The sequence below is a fragment of the Polypterus senegalus genome, unplaced genomic scaffold, assembly GCF_016835505.1.
Source record: "Polypterus senegalus isolate Bchr_013 unplaced genomic scaffold, ASM1683550v1 scaffold_2024, whole genome shotgun sequence".
NCBI lineage: Eukaryota > Metazoa > Chordata > Cladistia > Polypteriformes > Polypteridae > Polypterus > Polypterus senegalus.
Genome location: NW_024377628.1, coordinates 26,424 through 45,000, shown reverse-complemented (window position 1 = coordinate 45,000; position 18,577 = coordinate 26,424). Strand labels below are relative to the sequence as shown.

The following is an 18,577-nucleotide window of genomic DNA, read 5'->3' as shown; positions in this document are numbered from 1 at the left end:
ATTTTAAAGGAAAAATATATGTTGATTCAAAATTTCACGGTGTCGACAAATCCCAAAAAAGTTGGGACAAGTAGCAATAAGAGGCTGGAAAAGTAAATTTGAGCATAACGAAGAGCTGGAAGACCAATAAACACTAATTAGGTCAATTGACAGCATGATTGGGTATAAAAGAGCTTCTCAGAGTGGCAGTGTCTCTCAGAAGCCAAGATGGGTAGAGGATCACCAATTCCCACAATGTTGCAGAAAGATAGCGGAGCAATATCAGAAAGGTGTTACCAGCAAAAATTGCAAAGACTTTGCATCTATCATCATCAACTGTGCATAACATCATCCAAGATTCAGAGAATCTGGAACAATCTCTGCACGTAGGGTCAAGGCCGTAAAACCATACTGGATGCCCGTGATCTCCGGCCCTTAAACGACACTGCACCACAAACAGGAATGCTACTGTAAAGGAAATCACAGAATGGGCTCAGGAATACTTCCAGAAACCATTGTCAGTGAACACAATCCACCGTGCACCCGCCGCTGCCAGCTGAAACTCTACAGTGCAAAGAAGAAGCCGCTTTCTAAGCAAGAGCCACAAGCTCAGGCGTTGTCACTGGGCTAGGGATCATTTAAAATGGAGTGCAAGAATTAGCAGTTTGAAGGTGAAATTAGAGTCGGGTGTTTTCAATCACTGGGATGACAGTCGGGTGTGAGTGGGCACCCTGTGTTATTTAAAGAACAGGGATTTATCAAAGTCTGCTCTTCACAACACATGTTTGTGGGGGTGTATCATGACACGAACAAAGGAAATTTCTGAGGACCTCAGATAAAGAGTTGTTGATGCTCATCAGGCTGGAAAAGGTTACAGAACCATCTCTAAAGAGTTTGGACTCTAGCAATCCACAGTCAGACAGATTGTGTACAAATGGAGGAAATTCAAGACCATTGTTACCCTCCCCAAGAGTGGTCGACCAACAAAGATCATTCCAAGAGCAAGGCGTAATAGTCGGCGAGGTCACAAAGGACCACAGGGCAACTTCTAAGCAACTGAAGGCCTCTCTCATATTGGCTAATATCCATGTTCATGAGTCCACCATCAGGAGAACACTGAACAACAATGGTGCACATGGCAGTGTTGCAAGGAGAAAGCCACGGTTCTCCAAAAAATAATTGCTCGTCTGCAGTTTGCTAAAGATCACGTGGACAATCCAGAAGGCTATTGGAAGAATGTGTTATGGACGGATGAGACCAAAATAGAACTTTTTGGTTTAAATGAAAAGTGTTTCGTTTGGAGAACGGAAAACACTGCATTCCAGCATAAGAACCTTATCCCATCTGTGAAACATGGTGGTGGTAGTATCATGGTTTGGGCCTGTTTTGCTGCATCTGGGCCAGGACGGCTTGCCTTCATTGATGGAACAATGAATTCTGCATTATATCAGAGAATTCTAAAGGAAAATGTCAGGACATCTGTCCATGAACTGAATCTCAAGAGAAGGTGCGCCATGCAGCAAGACAACGACCCTAAGCACACAAGTCATTCTACCAAAGAATAGTTAAAGAAGAATAAAGTTAATGTTTTGGAATGGCCAAGTCAAAGTCCTGACCTTAATCCAATCGAAATGTTATGGAAGGACCTGAAGTGAGCAGTTAATGTGAGGAAACCCACCAACATCCCAGAGTTGAAGCTGTTCTGTACGGAGGAATGGGCTAAAATTCCTCCAAGCCGGTGTGCAGGAATGATCAAAAGTTACCAGAAACATTTAGTTGCATTTAATGCTGCAAAGGTGGGTCACACCAGATACTGAAAACAAAGGTTCACATACTTTTGCCACTCACAAATATGTAATATTCGATCATTTTCCTTAATATATAAATGACCAAGTATATTATTTTTGTCTCATTTGTTTAACTGGTTTCTCTTTTCTACTTTTAGGACTTGAGTGAAAATTCGATGAAGTTTTAGGTCATATTTATGTAGAAATATAGAAAATTCTAAGAGGTTCACAAACCTTCAAGCACCACTGTATCACTGAAAACAACAGAAAACAAAAACGGCAAAAAAACAGTGCGAGGAAAGTACTAAGAAAGAAGTTTTTTTCTTTACAATGTTTTTGTATGGGGATTGTTGTGCAAATGTGCACAACTGAGCTGCATCATGGATCTAACTGCTCTGTGGATGATTCATTCAAGCATTTCAAGGTCACTTCATTGTAATTGTTGTAACAAGATTTCTAGAGACTCATGTCATATGGGGAAAGTTTCGGGACCATAAAAATACTTCATTGTAATATTCTCTCACCTCGGTCTCTATCCAGTCTCTGCGCTGCTGCAAAGCCCCACCCGCCTAGCGTTCTGATAAGTGTCCTCAGTGAAGGGGGCAGACATTTTGCTGTAGCCCCTCACTGAGTGAGTCTCCATTGTCTGCTGTACTCTCGCGGCCCGGGTGTTGGGGACCCCTGCATGAAAGCATCTGAAAACACTACTCTACCTTTTTTTTTAATTTGGTATTAACAAATGGAGTGGCTCATTTCAATGCCAGTGTACACAAGTTAGATAGCCACTTCATTTGTAATTTGTCTCAATATTAATTTACTTGATACAACTGTTAGCACTGCCACTGATGCAGTTTATTATCCAATTCTCCAGTCTTATATGTGCAGTTGCCAGTTAGAAAATGGATGGATGCTCAAATAGATATCTGTAATCACCCAACCAGGGAATGGATTCAGTGCCTCCATTCTTTTATAGGGACTTTGTAGGGCATCTTATTTAAAACTGATTCATCTTGCCATCTACAAGTTAAACAATTACAACTCACATCAATAGGATAAATGTGGCAATAACAAAAGCCTGTCAGTATGTGTGTTTTGTCCCCTCTTTTTAATAGCCATTATTCTGGCAGTTCACCAACCTCAAACAAAAAGCATTTACAGAAATCACTTATGCTTTTTGTCTTTTTGAGCTGTGTTAATACAGTGCAGTAACACTTGTAATAAAGACACAAATATCGATCAAGGTTTGGGGTTTTAGCCCTGTATACTGCAACAGAAAGGTTCGTCAAGCGTTTCATACAAAAACTCAAAGACACTGCAGGCGTTGTTTACGGCTGGCGCTTTGGTCTTTCTAAGGAAGGAAGGAAAGACAGATAAGTACACCGCCGTCGACCCCTTGCGGGACGTTTTCTGAAGCAATCCGGGTCGATCCACTGTTCCCCAAACACTCGTATGTGACACACTCTAAGCCATTTTTATGTGTAGTGCTTTACTCATACACTCAATTGCAGTTATTCATCAGTGTGCTACTGATTTTTACAAGGGTACTACCAACAATGTAAAAAAACTGTTATGTTTTTGGAATTTTGGTATTGATTTGGTACTGAAATATTGGCTCTTGTGATACCCCTATATGCAGTTATAAATTTTACAAATTACTAAATACAGAATTAGTATCATTAGAGACAGATATGTTAAACCACATAGAAAACAAGGAAACCAATTAACATGTAAACTAACAATATCAGTCCATTAATTAATTGTTAAACCTAAATAAAAGACTAAATTGTAAATTTTTGATCTCTGACAAAAGTAGTGTTACAATGTTAAGCTCTTCATATTAGCCTTTTAGCAGTTTTATGCTTCTGGCTTGTTTTGGTCTTAGTTGTGAAATATAGATTTTTCAGTTTGTCTGTAATTCCTAGGTAGCCCCCTGTAATTCAGTTCTAATGCTAAAAACCACCAGACCCTTGTAGGCATTCTACAAGACATATACTATATGTGTTACCATTTACAGGGTACTTTTGGAGCATTCTTCTTCTTCACAACATTGCAGGTAGCTGTAACATGCCTAGGCCAGAGAGCATTGGTGCCTAGTGCCACCACTAGGTAACCGAGGGAAAAAGAAAACACAAAAATAGTGATTAGTTACCAGCTGTAAAATGGCAACTAAAATGGCATTTTATGAAAAAAACTAATTTCCACCTCCACCCAAGTATGAGGAATGCTACTGATTTTAGCAATTTCTTTATTACGGGCATGGCATATCACTAACAGTAAAGCATTACAGATTGGAGTATTTGTCATTTGTTTTTTAATTAATGCTTGAGATAATCCAGAAGCACTGTCACTTGGATACTTTGTGTTCCATGATTGTAAATTGTACTGTATTTTATACAAATTGCAGTACAGTGTAAAAATATGTCTGTATATGTTTTTTATTTTCGCTTTATAGATCTTTACCTGGGACAACAGCAGCCGAGTGTGAATCAAATCTCAAAAAGATCTACACAGTCCACACAGTACAGGTAGGAAAAATGTATATGTGACAGATACCAGGGTGAATTCTGATATCCCAATGTACAGTGCATCCGGAAAGTATTCACAGCGCATCACTTTTTACACATTTTGTTATGTTACAGCCTTATTCCAAAATGGATTAAAGTAATTTTTTTCCTCAGAATTCTACACACAACACCCCATAATGAAAACGTGAAAAAAGTTTACTTGAGGTTTTTGCAAATTTATTAACAATAAAAATAAACTGAGGAATCATATGTACATAAGTATTCACAGCCTTTGCTTAATACTTTGTCGATGCACCTTTGGCAACAATTACAGCCTCAAATCTTTCTGAATATGATGCCACAAGCTTGGCACACCTATCCTTGGCCAGTTTCGCCCATTCCTCTTTGCAGCACCTCTCAAGCTCCATCAGGATGGATGGGAAGCGTCAGTGTACAGCCATTTTAAGATCTCTCCAGAGATGTTCAATCAGATTCAAGTGTGGGCTCTGGCTGGGCCACTCAAGGACACAGAGTTGTCCTGAAGCCACCCTTTGATATCTTGGCTGTGTTCTTAGGGTCGTTGTCCTGCTGAAAGATGAACCGTTGCCCCAGTCTGAGGTCAAGAGCGCTCGGGAGCAGGTTTTCGTCCAGGATGTCTCTGTACATTGCTGCAGTCATCTTTCCCTTTATCCTGAGTAGTCTCCCAGTTCCTGCCGCTGAAAAACATCTCCACAGCATGATGCTGCCACCACCATGCTTCACTGTAGGGATGGTATTGGCCTGGTGATGAGCGTGCCTGGTTTCCTCCAAACGGACGCCTGGCTTCACACCAAAGAGTTCAATCTTTGTCTCATCAGACCAGAGAATTTTGTTTGAGAGTCCTTCAGGTGCCTTTTGGCAAACTCCAGGCGGGCAGCCATGTGCCTTTTACTAAGGAGTGGCTTCCGTCTGGCCACTCTACCATACAGGCCTGATTGGTGGATTGCTGCAGAGATGGTTGTCCTTCTGGAAGGTTCTCTCTCTCCACAGAGGACCTCTGGAGCTCTGACAGAGTGACCATCGGGTTCTTGGTCACCTCCCTGACTAAGGCCCTTCTCCCCTGATGGCTCAGTGTAGATGGCCGGCCAGCTCTAGGACGAGTCCTGGTGGTTTCGAACTTCTTCCACTTACGGATGATGGAGGCCACTGTGCTCATTGGGACCTTCAAAGCAGCAGAAATTTTCTGTAACCTTCCCCAGATTTGTGCTTCGAAACAATCCTGTCTCGGTGGTCTACAGACAATTCCTTTGACTTCATGCTTGGTTTGTGCTCTGACATAAACTGTCAACTGTGGGACCTCATATAGACAGGTGTGTGCCTTTCCAAATCCTGTCCAATCAACTGAATTTACCACAGGTGGACTCCAATTAAGCTGCAGAAACATCTCAAGGATGATCAGGGGAAACAGGATGCACCTGAGCTCAATTTTGAGCTTCATGGCAAAGGCTGTGAATACTTATGTACATGAACTTTTTCAATTTTTTTATTTTTAATAAATTTGCAAAACCTCAAGTAAACATTTTTCACGCTTGTCATTATGGGGTGTTGTGTGTAGAATTCTGAGGAAAAATAAATTTAATCCATTCTGGAATAAGGCTGTAACATAAAATGTGTAAAAGTGATGTGCTATGAATACTTTCCGGATGCACTGTATATCAGGGTTCATTGTATATTGTATACATTTCTAAAGACTAGAAAATAGTAAATGTGTTATATTTACATAAAAAATAACTGGATGGTAGGCTGGCATTCTTTCTAGGATTGATTCTTGATTTGCTATAAGGATGGGCTCTGGGTCTCCATAGCATTAATAGGTATATGCTTATTAAGAAAAGTGTATGACTGAGTGGAGTTCAATAAATCGATGGATAGTTTTTGTAAGCTTTTTTTTTCTGGCTTGTCTGCAGTGTCTATGTAAGCCTGACATAACCAGAGCTTACCATGAACTTACTTTTTATCATTATGATTGTATATTTGGGTAAAGCATTTATCTTTGTTTTCTTAAAAGATCAGGATATACTACAACTATTTTCAGTTAATTTACCTGTTTGTGGTTATACAATATGTTAGAGAAAGGATTGACTCTTGTGAACAGGTAGTCTTGTAGTATGAGTTACAGAGTCTTAGCCATCCCACTACTCTATCCTTCAGGACCCAACAACCCCCGGGAAAATCAAAATCTCTATACATATGACAGTTTGCAGTATATTTAGGATTCAGGTTCGGAGTTGTTGTTTACACCCATGTAGAGTGTCTTCCTATGTGCTAACAGTAAAGGTGCAATCATTCTAATGTAGAAAGTTACATGTGGGTGTTTATTCCAGTTACAGTGAATGCTGAAAGCCAGGAGAGGACACTAGTGTTTTTCTATTTTTGTTTTTTGTTTTTTAATTAACCCACTGCTGTCTTTATTGTTGTTTTTTTCTTTCTTTTTCAATCTATAAGTGTTACATAGATCAGATTTTAAACATTTGTCTAGGCCGTAAAAGTAACGTTCTGCATCTGACCCTGTTTTGATTTACTCTTAAAGTCTGAATCCTCAATTATTTTTTGCTAAGACATTATTAGTAAAGAAAATGGAAAATAATTTTAATAATTTGATTTTCTTTGTATTTATAACTCTTTTAAATACCCACTTTAAGGAATCATTCCAGTCTGTTATGCATATTTAGCTATTTCAACCGACGTGACGCATCTTTAGTCTCTTTCCTTAGTAGATGCAGGCTTGATATGCCTAAAACAATGAGGCATTACTAAAATTATTGAGTAAGCTTTTTCCATTTTGCTGCCTCTGTAAAGGTGAAAAAATATCCCATTTAGTGTAAACCCACCTATTGTTCTTTGATGGATAGCTTACGCTTGCAGCACTCAGCTAGTGTCTTATGCCACAAACTTGTCAAGATGGATCTGTACATTCTGTCTACTTTGCACCATTTGTATTTTTCAACTTAATTGCTTCTGTGCCTCTTGTAATTTGTTTAAAATTTTGCTGCATGTTGTTTATTAACTTTGCACTTTCTTGATAAACACTCAAACTCATTTTACAGTTTTTTTGTTTTTTGGCTGTGAATAAAAACATCTAAATGAAAAGTTCAATGAGGACTAAATACTTAAAGATAATTACAGTGGAGCATTTAGTACATTTGGTTACTTCATTTGTGAGACATGAATAGACTCACAGTGCCTTCATCTCTCAGCAAAAAGCTAGGGGATAATAACATAATGACTGCCTTTACAGTGTTTAATAAATCATGGAGATTTTGTCTACACTTCATATGTGCATTACAGAGTGCACTAAGTGTATTTGGTAGTACACAATGCATTAGTCAAAAGTTCTTCATACTTAACACTTACTGTGAGTATATATAAAAAAAAAAAAAAAGAAATTAAAAACACGGTTACTATTGACGTGTCCTGCCAGCATGCATGGCTAATAAGGATGTAAGCTTTTCTTGACTGATGATCTGGCTAGCTATACTAATGAGGACTTTGCACATTAGTATTGACTCACTAACTAGACTAAAGAAAATATGGTGGCTGCTCCTCAGGGATTTTAATGATTCCTTATATATACATTAAAGTTACCATAGTACTGTTATGATTTTTTTTTTTCCTTCTTAAATGGGATGGCTTTCGTTGTTATTGTTACTGCTGCCATTGCCGTGTGATTTGATTTGGGAAAATGGTTCAAGGGATTAGAACATAAGTAGGCAAAGAATCAGAGAGAAGAGGTCCGTTACTTAAATAAAATTTACTTATTCAATTATAACATATAAATACATATGAATGGGTTATAGAAATAAATATATATGCTTAAAGAGACAAACTTATACTTACAATAACATACATACATACAGTAACATACATCAAAAGACCCAGAGCCATCATCCTAGACCAGTAGACTGAGGGAGCCCGCATGTCAGTCTTGTCAGAGGATCAACCCCGTGTGCCTTTTATCAGATACCGGGCGGTTGCACCTTTCCCCACGGTTGAGCATCCAAAGAAACTGAGGGCGGAACCTTCCCTTATATACTAATTATGTGTCCTTGCCCAAAAGCGCCTACGTGGAAGCAGTGTATGCAGAAGTGATCAGTTTCTCACACCCCCTCCTTCCACGGGACACGGCGCTATGTTTTTCTTCTACTCGGCCTTGAGACTAGTGCTTGATACCAGAAGACACAGTACAGTAATATGCTTACATGTGAAAAAAGCTTCTCGAAGTGAAAACAACTCCTTACATAGCCTTGGCTGTATCTTTAGAACATTCCCGGCTGTTTCTCCCAAAACATTAGTGATGCAGCTGGGTTTCGCGCTGAGCGACCAACGCCCATCTGCTCTCTTGATCCCTCTCTTTAGAAAAATCCTTCCATTACATTCGCCCTCGCTCAGCGCAAACCCAGCGCTTGCCCTTCTTGTTCTGATTGCAATTTTTCAGAAGCACAAAATACATAACAGTTAAATATAGTCATTAAAGCAATAATAATAAAACAATTATCCATAATAAATGCTTTTTCTTCGCTTGGAGAAATATTTTTCCAGTGAAATTACAATTTTCTTCAACCCAGGTACTTTGTGCATAGAGGGTCACCTCCTGGGGAGCGGTTACTAGCACTTCACCCAAGGAGTTTCTTTTGATTTGGTATTTCATCATCCACATTGTCATCAAGAAAAGAATAAAAATCTTTAACTGAAGGTGTCCATGGTTCAAGAAATTGGGTGCACACCTGTTTGACAGCAACTCTAGCAATAACTAATTAAGAAACTGGTAATAAGCAACAACATACCATTCAAATATATATATAACAATACCATTAAGAGAATAATTTCTGCTTCACTAACATGAACCCCCATGATTCCCAGGTTCAAATAAAGCTAATACTAATTAATATTGTTGGTGATGATACAGATGGCATAAATATTTATCTTAAATAACTCAAAAGTTCTCAGTTTTAGGTTGTCACCGCTGTGCACAATGATAATCAGAGATAAAGTCCTTACACACCTCACCATGTTCACATCTTAACACACTCATTTATAAAATTGCCCAAATATACACCCAGCTGTGGTCTCAACCTTGAGCCACCTTTATCACATTAATGCAACCATTTTGTGGACAGTAGGTGTCAATCCTCCCTTCGAAGATGTCAGCACTACCTTCCAAAATGCAAATCACTGGGTCATTTTTGAGGTCACATTCATTTCAATTTCAAGGGTTATACCCAAGCTTCTTATTAAGGATTCATATCTTCAGAGATCTTCAAACTTCATCTGGGCTTTTTAATTCACAGACCACACACTCACCACTGTATGTATAAGACACTCCATCTCCTATGGGCCAAATTATTACTTCATTTCACTGATTTCCATACTCATCAAGCCATGATGTTAATCATTTGACCTGTATCACCATCAACATGCTAGCCTAAACTGTTTTATCCTCTTCTAAAAGCTATGGATGTTCTGACCTATAGTATGTGTCCTCTATCCCCAAAATACTAGTTGTGTGTCATCCCATATGCTTACTATTATTCTTTTTAATTAAATAAATGTACCTAAATGTAAAGCTCTACATTATTTGCTATAACACTACAATCAATAACCTAAAATATCTAAACTGGACTGACCCTGACTAGTAATAGTGCATTGTCCCTTCAATGACAATCACTTAACAATCTCTAATAGATCCCTTATGTTAGATTAGACTCAATTCTGATTAACTTTACAAATAACCAAATCATTGGTCCTTAAAGGTGACTTATTATCTCATACAAAATATCAGAAGGCATATCAAAACATTTATCTAAAAATACAAATTATATAGTATTCCCATTAATACAAACATTCATTAAATACATATTATTTAGGAATCCCTATATTCTGCTTTGTTTACAAATAATTAGCTTTCCCTTCTATATCTTTCATACCTCACGTTCGAATACTTTTAACCCAAAAGATGTTGCCATTTGTCAAACAAGTGGACAGTCAAAGCAGGCTCCAGCAAGAACATTGAGCCCTGCAGAGTAAAAGTGTGACAGATTTTCTTCTCTAATAAGGACCAAAGCAGGTGTTGGGGTCCAACATCCCAAGCAAAAAGGACCCAAGTAGGCAGATGTCATCTATGATTCGGAATCTACGATGATCTTTTGGGCTCAAACATCACCAGCATAATTAAGCTCTTGGCAGGAGGTATCCATGATGCCTGGAACTGGAATCAAGGTGCGTTGTCCAGTAGTCAGCTGATCGATGGCCTGATTCATGACTTGATTCCCTCTTTGGTATGGCTGGGTTCTCCTTGGAGTCAGATAATTAGTTTATCTGCAGACCTTTATCACAGCCCAATCTCTGGTTCATCTTCAAATGCTGTCATCTACGATGCACTAGGAAAAAACAGCTTTCACCTGCAGACGTAAAGACTTAAAAACGCTCATTTAAATAGTCAGCCTATTAATTCTTCATTAGTAGCTACTTATGGATCATAAGATGTCAGATCTGTTTCGTTGGGGGTACCCCTATTAAAAATATTGCTAGCAGTGAAACAAATGGTCAGTTCAATCCAGTCTGTGCTTGTCTAAGTCAATTTGTCTTTAAACAGTCAGAGTAAAAGTTTAAATTGATAAGCACAAAGTTCAAGTCCTCCTTTATAGCTGTTTCCAGTTTGGCTGCGTTGCAATTTCCACTCAATTAAAAAACATGTCCCAAGTCATTATTAAAATAAAGTCAATCAATGTATTACAAAAGGAAAAGTACTCAATAATAAATCATTACAAAAATTGGCCCCAATAACATTGACATAATATTCAAATTATCTGCATTTGTTCCTAATAATTAAAAAGTTCCAAAATTTAAACTGGTTTCAAAATGTAAAATTTAAATAAAATTAAACATACTTATACCAATACTCCCCCCTTATTGACACTTGTGTCAATATTGCTGTTTTCATTCTTAACATATCAAGCAGAGTCAAGAAAGAAATCCACAATCTAGATGGGTAAATTCTTAATCTTTTCCTTAGTGACATTAAATATAACAAAAGTTAGGCTCCACATTTCTTCCCCATGTATCTAATCACAAACCATTGTTCAATTATGCAAAAGTCCTAAAAACATTTTTCTTTTTACACAAAGTGTTCATTTTTAAAGTTTCTATACATGTATCCTAAGTAATATTTCTTTCTATTTATTACTAATTATTAAAATACCACATTACATTTGGATCTTAATAAAATGTCTCATTCAATATTTCATTAATGCATCAAAAATATAAAAGTGAACCTTCCATTAGTTTTGTTGTGATACCAGTATTCCACTGTATTTCACACAAACATGTCAATATTACACACAAAGGAAATAAGGAAAGAAATCAATATATTAGAATGCCCTATAATGCAAAATGTGCCTTTATTTATTTACTATAAGGCCCTCTATGAAATTTGCACATTTCCACCCATATTTAGAATGAAGAACCCACTTCTTTATCAGGTAAATTTTTCCCAGAATCTCAAACTAAGAAAATACTTTAAATCTACTTCAATTATATACACTGATTTTCTTTTCCCCATAACCTTCTGTCAAAGACAGTTGATCTTGCACATTCTTTCATTGCTATCTTCCAGATGTTTTATTACACGTTTTTCAGAATGTTGACTCCAAAGAGCACAGTCTATTTTTCTCTTAGTTATCCCTCCTTATCCCTGTTTTTCTTCAGCTTCATTTTGCTAAAAGAATGTCTCCTTCCATCGAAATTTACTCATTTTAATTAAAATCCTCCCTTTTATCAGAGTCTGGCCAGTACTCAAATAAAAGGGGAGCTCATATAATATGCTTAGTCTGGAGACCTTTTACACCATCTGTTCATATCTTTCCTAATTTAGAATTAAGAGCTCTTTTAATTTCAACATTTACATTCACATTCCTACACATAATAATATCAATTATTTCATTCTTGCAAACAGCACCACATGTTTTTACACGTACTTTTAAACACACTGAAACTTCTTTAACATACACACATAGGGATCCCTTTAATACACTATATAACATACACAAAATCACCCAAACTATTGTTTTAACACATTCAACTTTACCTCAGTTTTGTCACTTATTATCACTTATTATTAAAAGTGAATGCATTTTTCATTTTATCAAATGTTACTCATACTCACATTTATTTTAACCCATATTTACTCAGAGCTCTGGAAGTTTATATGCACACGGCAGCTTCAGCAAATCATAATTGAACTACATTACCCAGAAGTCTCCATGTTTTTGCTTTCTTACTCCCAAACACATGCACGCACCCACGGAACAAATAACAGGCACGCTCACACATTTTTAGCACAAACATATTTACACACACACAGAGAACAATTAATGCTCAGGCATACACATAGTATACAGGCACACACATTGAATAAGTTCAGCACAGACATATTCATATACACAGACATTAGCGCCAGGTACCTTTGAAGTTAAATACAGTGCACGTTTTTTTTTGCATTATATTCTTCTCAACGCTTGTTATTCTTTCCCCACAAATATAAGTACAGATATATACATATTTGCACACAAATCTATATACTCAAACATTTTCCTATCGCTTAATTTTTCTTTTTGGTGCTATCCTCCTACATTTTTCTAAAGGCTGTTTTACTTATCAGACTATAATATAAAACAGCCTCTCATGACGTTAGCGGATGTTAACTGTAACACGATTCTACTCAGCTCGAAACGGCGCTGGTTTCTAGATCAAGGAGACTCCATTGGCGAAATGACTCGGCGACAACGAGGAATTGCTTCCGTGGTGATCCATTCCTGCGACAATTAGGGTAAATCCAACTATCAAGAAATCACGCGGTTCGATACTACAGCAGAACGGCACTCTCGTCAAAAAGACTAAACTGTCATTGAGAATATTAACTGAAAACAAACAACATGTAAGCTTCAACATAAATCACAAATAAACTCGAATCATGGCATAAGTGCTAACTACTGCACCACCACACACTTTAACACTGAGCGATCGTTGCTTAATCTATATGGCATTCTCTTTATACATTGCTACGTGTACTGCTAGCTGCTCGCAAATTTTTAGCCAGGTATTTATCTTGGCTATGCATAAGGCTGCCTCATCCGTCATCCCTCGCCCGCTGTACCCGCGCAATAATACAGCTACCTGGGATTCAGCCATCGAGGCCCTAACGCACCCACCAAGTTCGTTTGCATAGCCAGGTATTTATCTTGGCTATGCATAAGGCTGCCTCATCCGTCATCCCCTCGGCCCGCTGTACCCGCGGCAATAATACAGCTACCTGGGATTCAGCCATTGAGGCCCGCCCTAACGCATCCACCAAGTCCTTTTGCAACTTGCTAATCTCCCTTTCCTTTTCGCTTACCAAGCCGTCTAAATTCTTAACCGCAGTTAACAAAACCCACCCCCGCGTCTGCAAGCCCGTTATGGGTTCTTTTTCAGACACCTGACATTTCTTAAGCGCAGCTCGTACATTCACTGGTGTTGGGGGATTCAACTTCTGCCAATATTGTGCTGATCACCCCCCACATCTCAATTCTCTGGCGCAGTTTTCCCACACCGTTTCCTCCCAGCCGGGAAGAGGTAAAGGAGCTGCCTCAGGGTCTTTATTCTTCTTCTTAAGCATCTCTGATTTCCTTTGCCTCACCTAACAGTTCAATATTTTACCAGATTCCCCAAAATCCTGCAAGTGACGCCAAAATGTTTTGATTTGGGAAAATGGTTCAAGGGATTAGAACATAAGTAGGCAAAGAATCAGAGAGAAGAGGTCCGTTACTTAAATAAAATTTACTTATTCAATTATAACATATAAATACATATGAATGGGTTATAGAAATAAATATATATGCTTAAAGAGACAAACTTATACTTACAATAACATACATACATACAGTAACATACATCAAAAGACCCAGAGCAATCATCCTAGACCAGTAGACTGAGGGAGCCATGTCAGTCTCGTCAGAGGATCAACCCCGTGTGCCTTTTATCAGATACCGGGCGGTTGCGCCTTTCCCCACGGTTGAGCATCCAAAGAAACTGAGGGCGAAACCTTCCCTTATATACTAATTATGTGTCCTTGCCCAAAAGCGGCCTACGTGGAAGCAGTGTATGCAGAAGTGATCAGTTTCTCTCACCTCCTCCTTCCACGGGACACGGCGCTATGTTTTTCTTCTACTCGGCCTTGAGACTAGTGCTTGATACCAGAAGACACAGTACAGTAATATGCTTACATGTGAAAAAAGCTTCTCGAAGTGAAAAACAACTCCTTACATAGCCTTGGCTGTATCTTTAGAACATTCCCGGCTGTTTCTCCCAAAACATTAGTAATGCAGCTGGGTTTCGCGCTGAGCGACCAACGCCCATCTGCTCTCTTGATCCCCCCCCTCTCTTTAGAAAAATCCTTCCATTACACCGTGGTAATAAATTCTGAACAAAGCACATACAAATGTACGTATAAAACCCAGATTCATTAATCTTGTGCTACACTTTACAATCTTCAAATGCCCTTGACACCTCTCTGCTTTCCTCTACTGTGGTGTTCTACATTCACTTCCATATCCTCTTGATAATCCTACTGTCATGATTGCCCTTTCTATGCACAGTATTCTAATTTTTCTCCAGATATTCTCCCTTCTATCCCCTTTGTAAATACTCAGCTGATTTTTTTATTTTTTTTTCTCTCTTATATGTTCTCCCTCAACTGCTAACTGTTTTATTCCTTCATATTATTAGATTTGTTTCCTTTCATCTTCAAGACTGTTACAAGATGCTTATGCTGTTTCTCACAAGCCTGCAACAGTATTACTTTACGGTTCTCTTCAGATTTTGTCAGTTCTTCTCACCAGAATGTAATCTATCTGCCTGTGAACTTCCACTCTCATGGGTTATCAGGTGCTGCTTTGCTTTCTAAAAATAGGTATTCATGCACAGTAAGCCAAAGAGCTGTACCAATTCTAAAATGTATTCTACCATTTTCTTTCTTCTTCTTTTAAACCTGTATTTATCATATTCATCCTCATTTCTATCACTACCTCTCCCATTTCCCCAATCATATCTGCCTCATGATAGTTCTCAGTCCACCTGTTACCAACCTCATTTCTGACTCTGGCACCCCTGTAAATGCCTCCTCCTCTCCTTCTTGACATCCCATCTGAGGTGCATATGCTCATGTTACATTAGTAATGTAAAATTATAATTCAGAAATTTAAATAAAAATTAATCTCTAACCCTCCAACTTATATTGCCTTATCCTTCAGTTCTTTCCTCACTACACCTCCCACACCATTTCTTCTCTTCTGTGGTACACATAAATATTAATATGAAACCTTTTTTTATTCTCTGTAGCATTCACTCTCTTACACCATGTTTCCTGGTCAAATCGTACATCTGTTTTCCCAACCCTGAAATTTCTGCAAGCTTACTTATCATGGATCTTATACTCCAAGTATCAATTGTAATGCGCCACACTTTCACTTGTATCTTAAGCCATAAGTAATCCGGAGAGCCAGCAAAAGCATGACATAAGAAACCAGAGTGGGTGAAAAAAAAAATGACTGAAGGGGCTCAGATATCAAAAAATTGAAATTGACAGATCAAGACATAACTGTTAACCTAGAAAATGTGAAAATTCTGCAGTGATCTATGCAGGAGGATAAGGGTATCTGTTAAAACTGCAAAAAAGTAAGTGCTGTATGGAAAACTGAACTATTGAGCTTAGTGGTTTTTATTGCTCAATTGTTCTTCTCAGAGCTGCTTGAAAAATTTAACTTTTGAAATGTTATGCTTTAAAATAATTAACCTTTTAGTTCTAACAATGTGTTTACATTAGGGCTGAGCAGTTTCTCAATTGTTAATATTTAATAAAAATCTATATGGAAAAACTCGGATCACAATGTATGGCACTTTTATTTGATTTTCCACAACTACCTCTGCATGTAAAATCCATAGAATCTCCAGAGCTCCTTGTAAGAGTATTAACATTGACACCTCCCATTTCACCTGGCAGTGGTGAGTGCTAGAAGGAAAAACAAAAAAAAAAAATAGAGCAAGACTCAGAAGAGGGAATTTTAGAACAAATAGGGATAAAACAACATTCGTGCATAAAAAGAGGCCATTGAGATGCATGATGTGCCTGTAAACTGCCCTACTCCTTTCTCAGCAAAACAGGTCCTTGCTAAGCAAAGTTATATGAAGTGTTTTATTGTTCTACCGCATAACGTATGAGTGGACAAGCAGCAGGAGGACTGAGCTGCAATGACTTTCCGCATTTCAAAACATAATTTCAGCTGTTTAGCTTGTGCCTTAAAAATACTCGCACTTTGACAATGAACAGTTAACTAAAATAACAATTAACTCGCATCACAACAAACATGGCCATACAACATATGCCCTCTATTAATTTTGCATATAGTCTGCTATGTTTTGAATTAAAACAACAACCTTTGTAGTTCACCTCACCCACGCCCCCAATGTATCAGTTATGGGGTAAACTGCATTACTACCGATTTATTCACATTTTGAGTTTGTATTTTTTATTTTGCTACTGAATTTAGCTTCATGATTACACTATAGCACATAGAATAATAGCACATTCATTTTACATTAATATTTATTACCATATTGTCCTGTAACCTTTGTTGAATGACACGAAATAAAAAAAAAAGTTCCCCACAATACCATTTCCCCTCTCACAGTTACACAGTCCAGCTGGCTTAAAAGGATAAGAGAATGACATACAGTATTTGGGAAAGATTGCTGTGCTAGTTTAAAAAGTTAAAATGTTGAAATGAAAATACCAGTTGCAGCACAAGAATGTGGTTTTTTCAGGGTATAAATAAAGTGCAAGTATTTAGAGTGGCATTATACAAGTGGGAGTCAAGCTAAAGTTAGAAAATGGGATTTACTAGAAAATGGAACAAACTTTAACAAAACTGAAAACGCCATATCTCAATTTAGTCCCCAGCCTTCTCAATGCATTTGCTCCACTTGCCTGGAAGTGCCTGGATTCCAGCAGAATGAAAAGGCTTTGTCTTGTCCTCACAACCACTCGTGCACTGCTTTCTTCATGTTGTAATCTGTCTTGAATCGACAACCACCCAGATGTTTTTAAGTGGTCCAAAAAGGTGGAAATCCATCCATCCATTAGCCAACCCACTACATCCTAACACAGGGTCACGGGGGTCTGCTGGAGCCAATCCCAGCCAACACAGGGCACAGAGCAGGAACAAATCCCGGGCAGTGTGCCCACCCACCACAGGGCACACACACCCACACACCAAGCACACACTAGGGACAATTTAGGATCGCCAATACACCTAACCTGCATGTCTTTGGACTGTGGGAGGAAACCCACGCAGACATGGGGAGAACATCCAAACTCCATGCAGGGAGAACCCAGGAAGCGAACCAAGGTATTTTTACTGCAAGGCAGCAGTGCTACCACTGCGCCACCGTGCCACCCGAGGTGGAAATCACATGGTACCAAAGTCAAAGTGAACTTTATTGTCATCTCAACCATATACAAGTATACAGATAGACGAAATTGCGAAGCTCAGGGTCCACAGTGTAACAACATGATGTGCAAATAGTAAATTAAAAATAGAATAAAAATTTAAAAATTTAAAATTAAAACACAAACAAGACAAGACATTGTGCAAAGATAGGACAAAGAAGTAGCAGCAATATTGATGTGTAAGATATGTAATATAATAAATAAATGAATAATAAATAATAGATATAGATAATACAGAAATTATCAGTGTATGATAATAGTTGTTTAAGATGTGTGTAAACAATGACCGGTCAGAATGTTTCATAGCATAAGGATATCAAGAGTGTCAAAATACTTAAAGGTCAGTATGAGATTTTCAGTTCTTTTCTACATGCACACACATCTTTGCAGGACTGTGGTTTTCATGTATAAAAGTTCTGTTTTTAGTGGTGGTTGAGGCCTGTGGAAGGTCCCAGGGGCAGCCTGGTGTTAAGGAGTCTAACAGCTTGGGGGTAAAAACTCTCCTGCAGCCTGGCAGATTTGGCTTTGATGCTGCAGTATCTTCTCTTGGATGGCAGAAGTGTGAAAAGTCCATGTGAGGGGTGTAAGGGGTCCTGCTCAATGCTGCAGGCCTTGCGGACACTGCGTTTGTAAAATATGTCCTGTAGTGAAGGGAGGGGCACCCCAATAATGTTCTCTGCTGTCTTCACTATCCTTTGCAGGCGCTTGCGGTCGGATATGTTGCAGTT

The 18,577-nt window shown here is 38.3% G+C and overlaps 1 protein-coding gene across 1 annotated transcript in view; it reads left to right on the top strand.

The window, feature by feature from the left end:
- Positions 1-18,577, top strand: part of LOC120519359 (eukaryotic translation initiation factor 4E type 3-like) — a 41,273-nt gene that overhangs the window by 12,514 nt on the left and 10,182 nt on the right. The window contains exon 2 of the mRNA XM_039742454.1: positions 4,219-4,291. Coding sequence (XP_039598388.1) covers positions 4,219-4,291 — 73 coding nt within the window. The remainder of the gene's footprint in view (positions 1-4,218; positions 4,292-18,577) is intronic.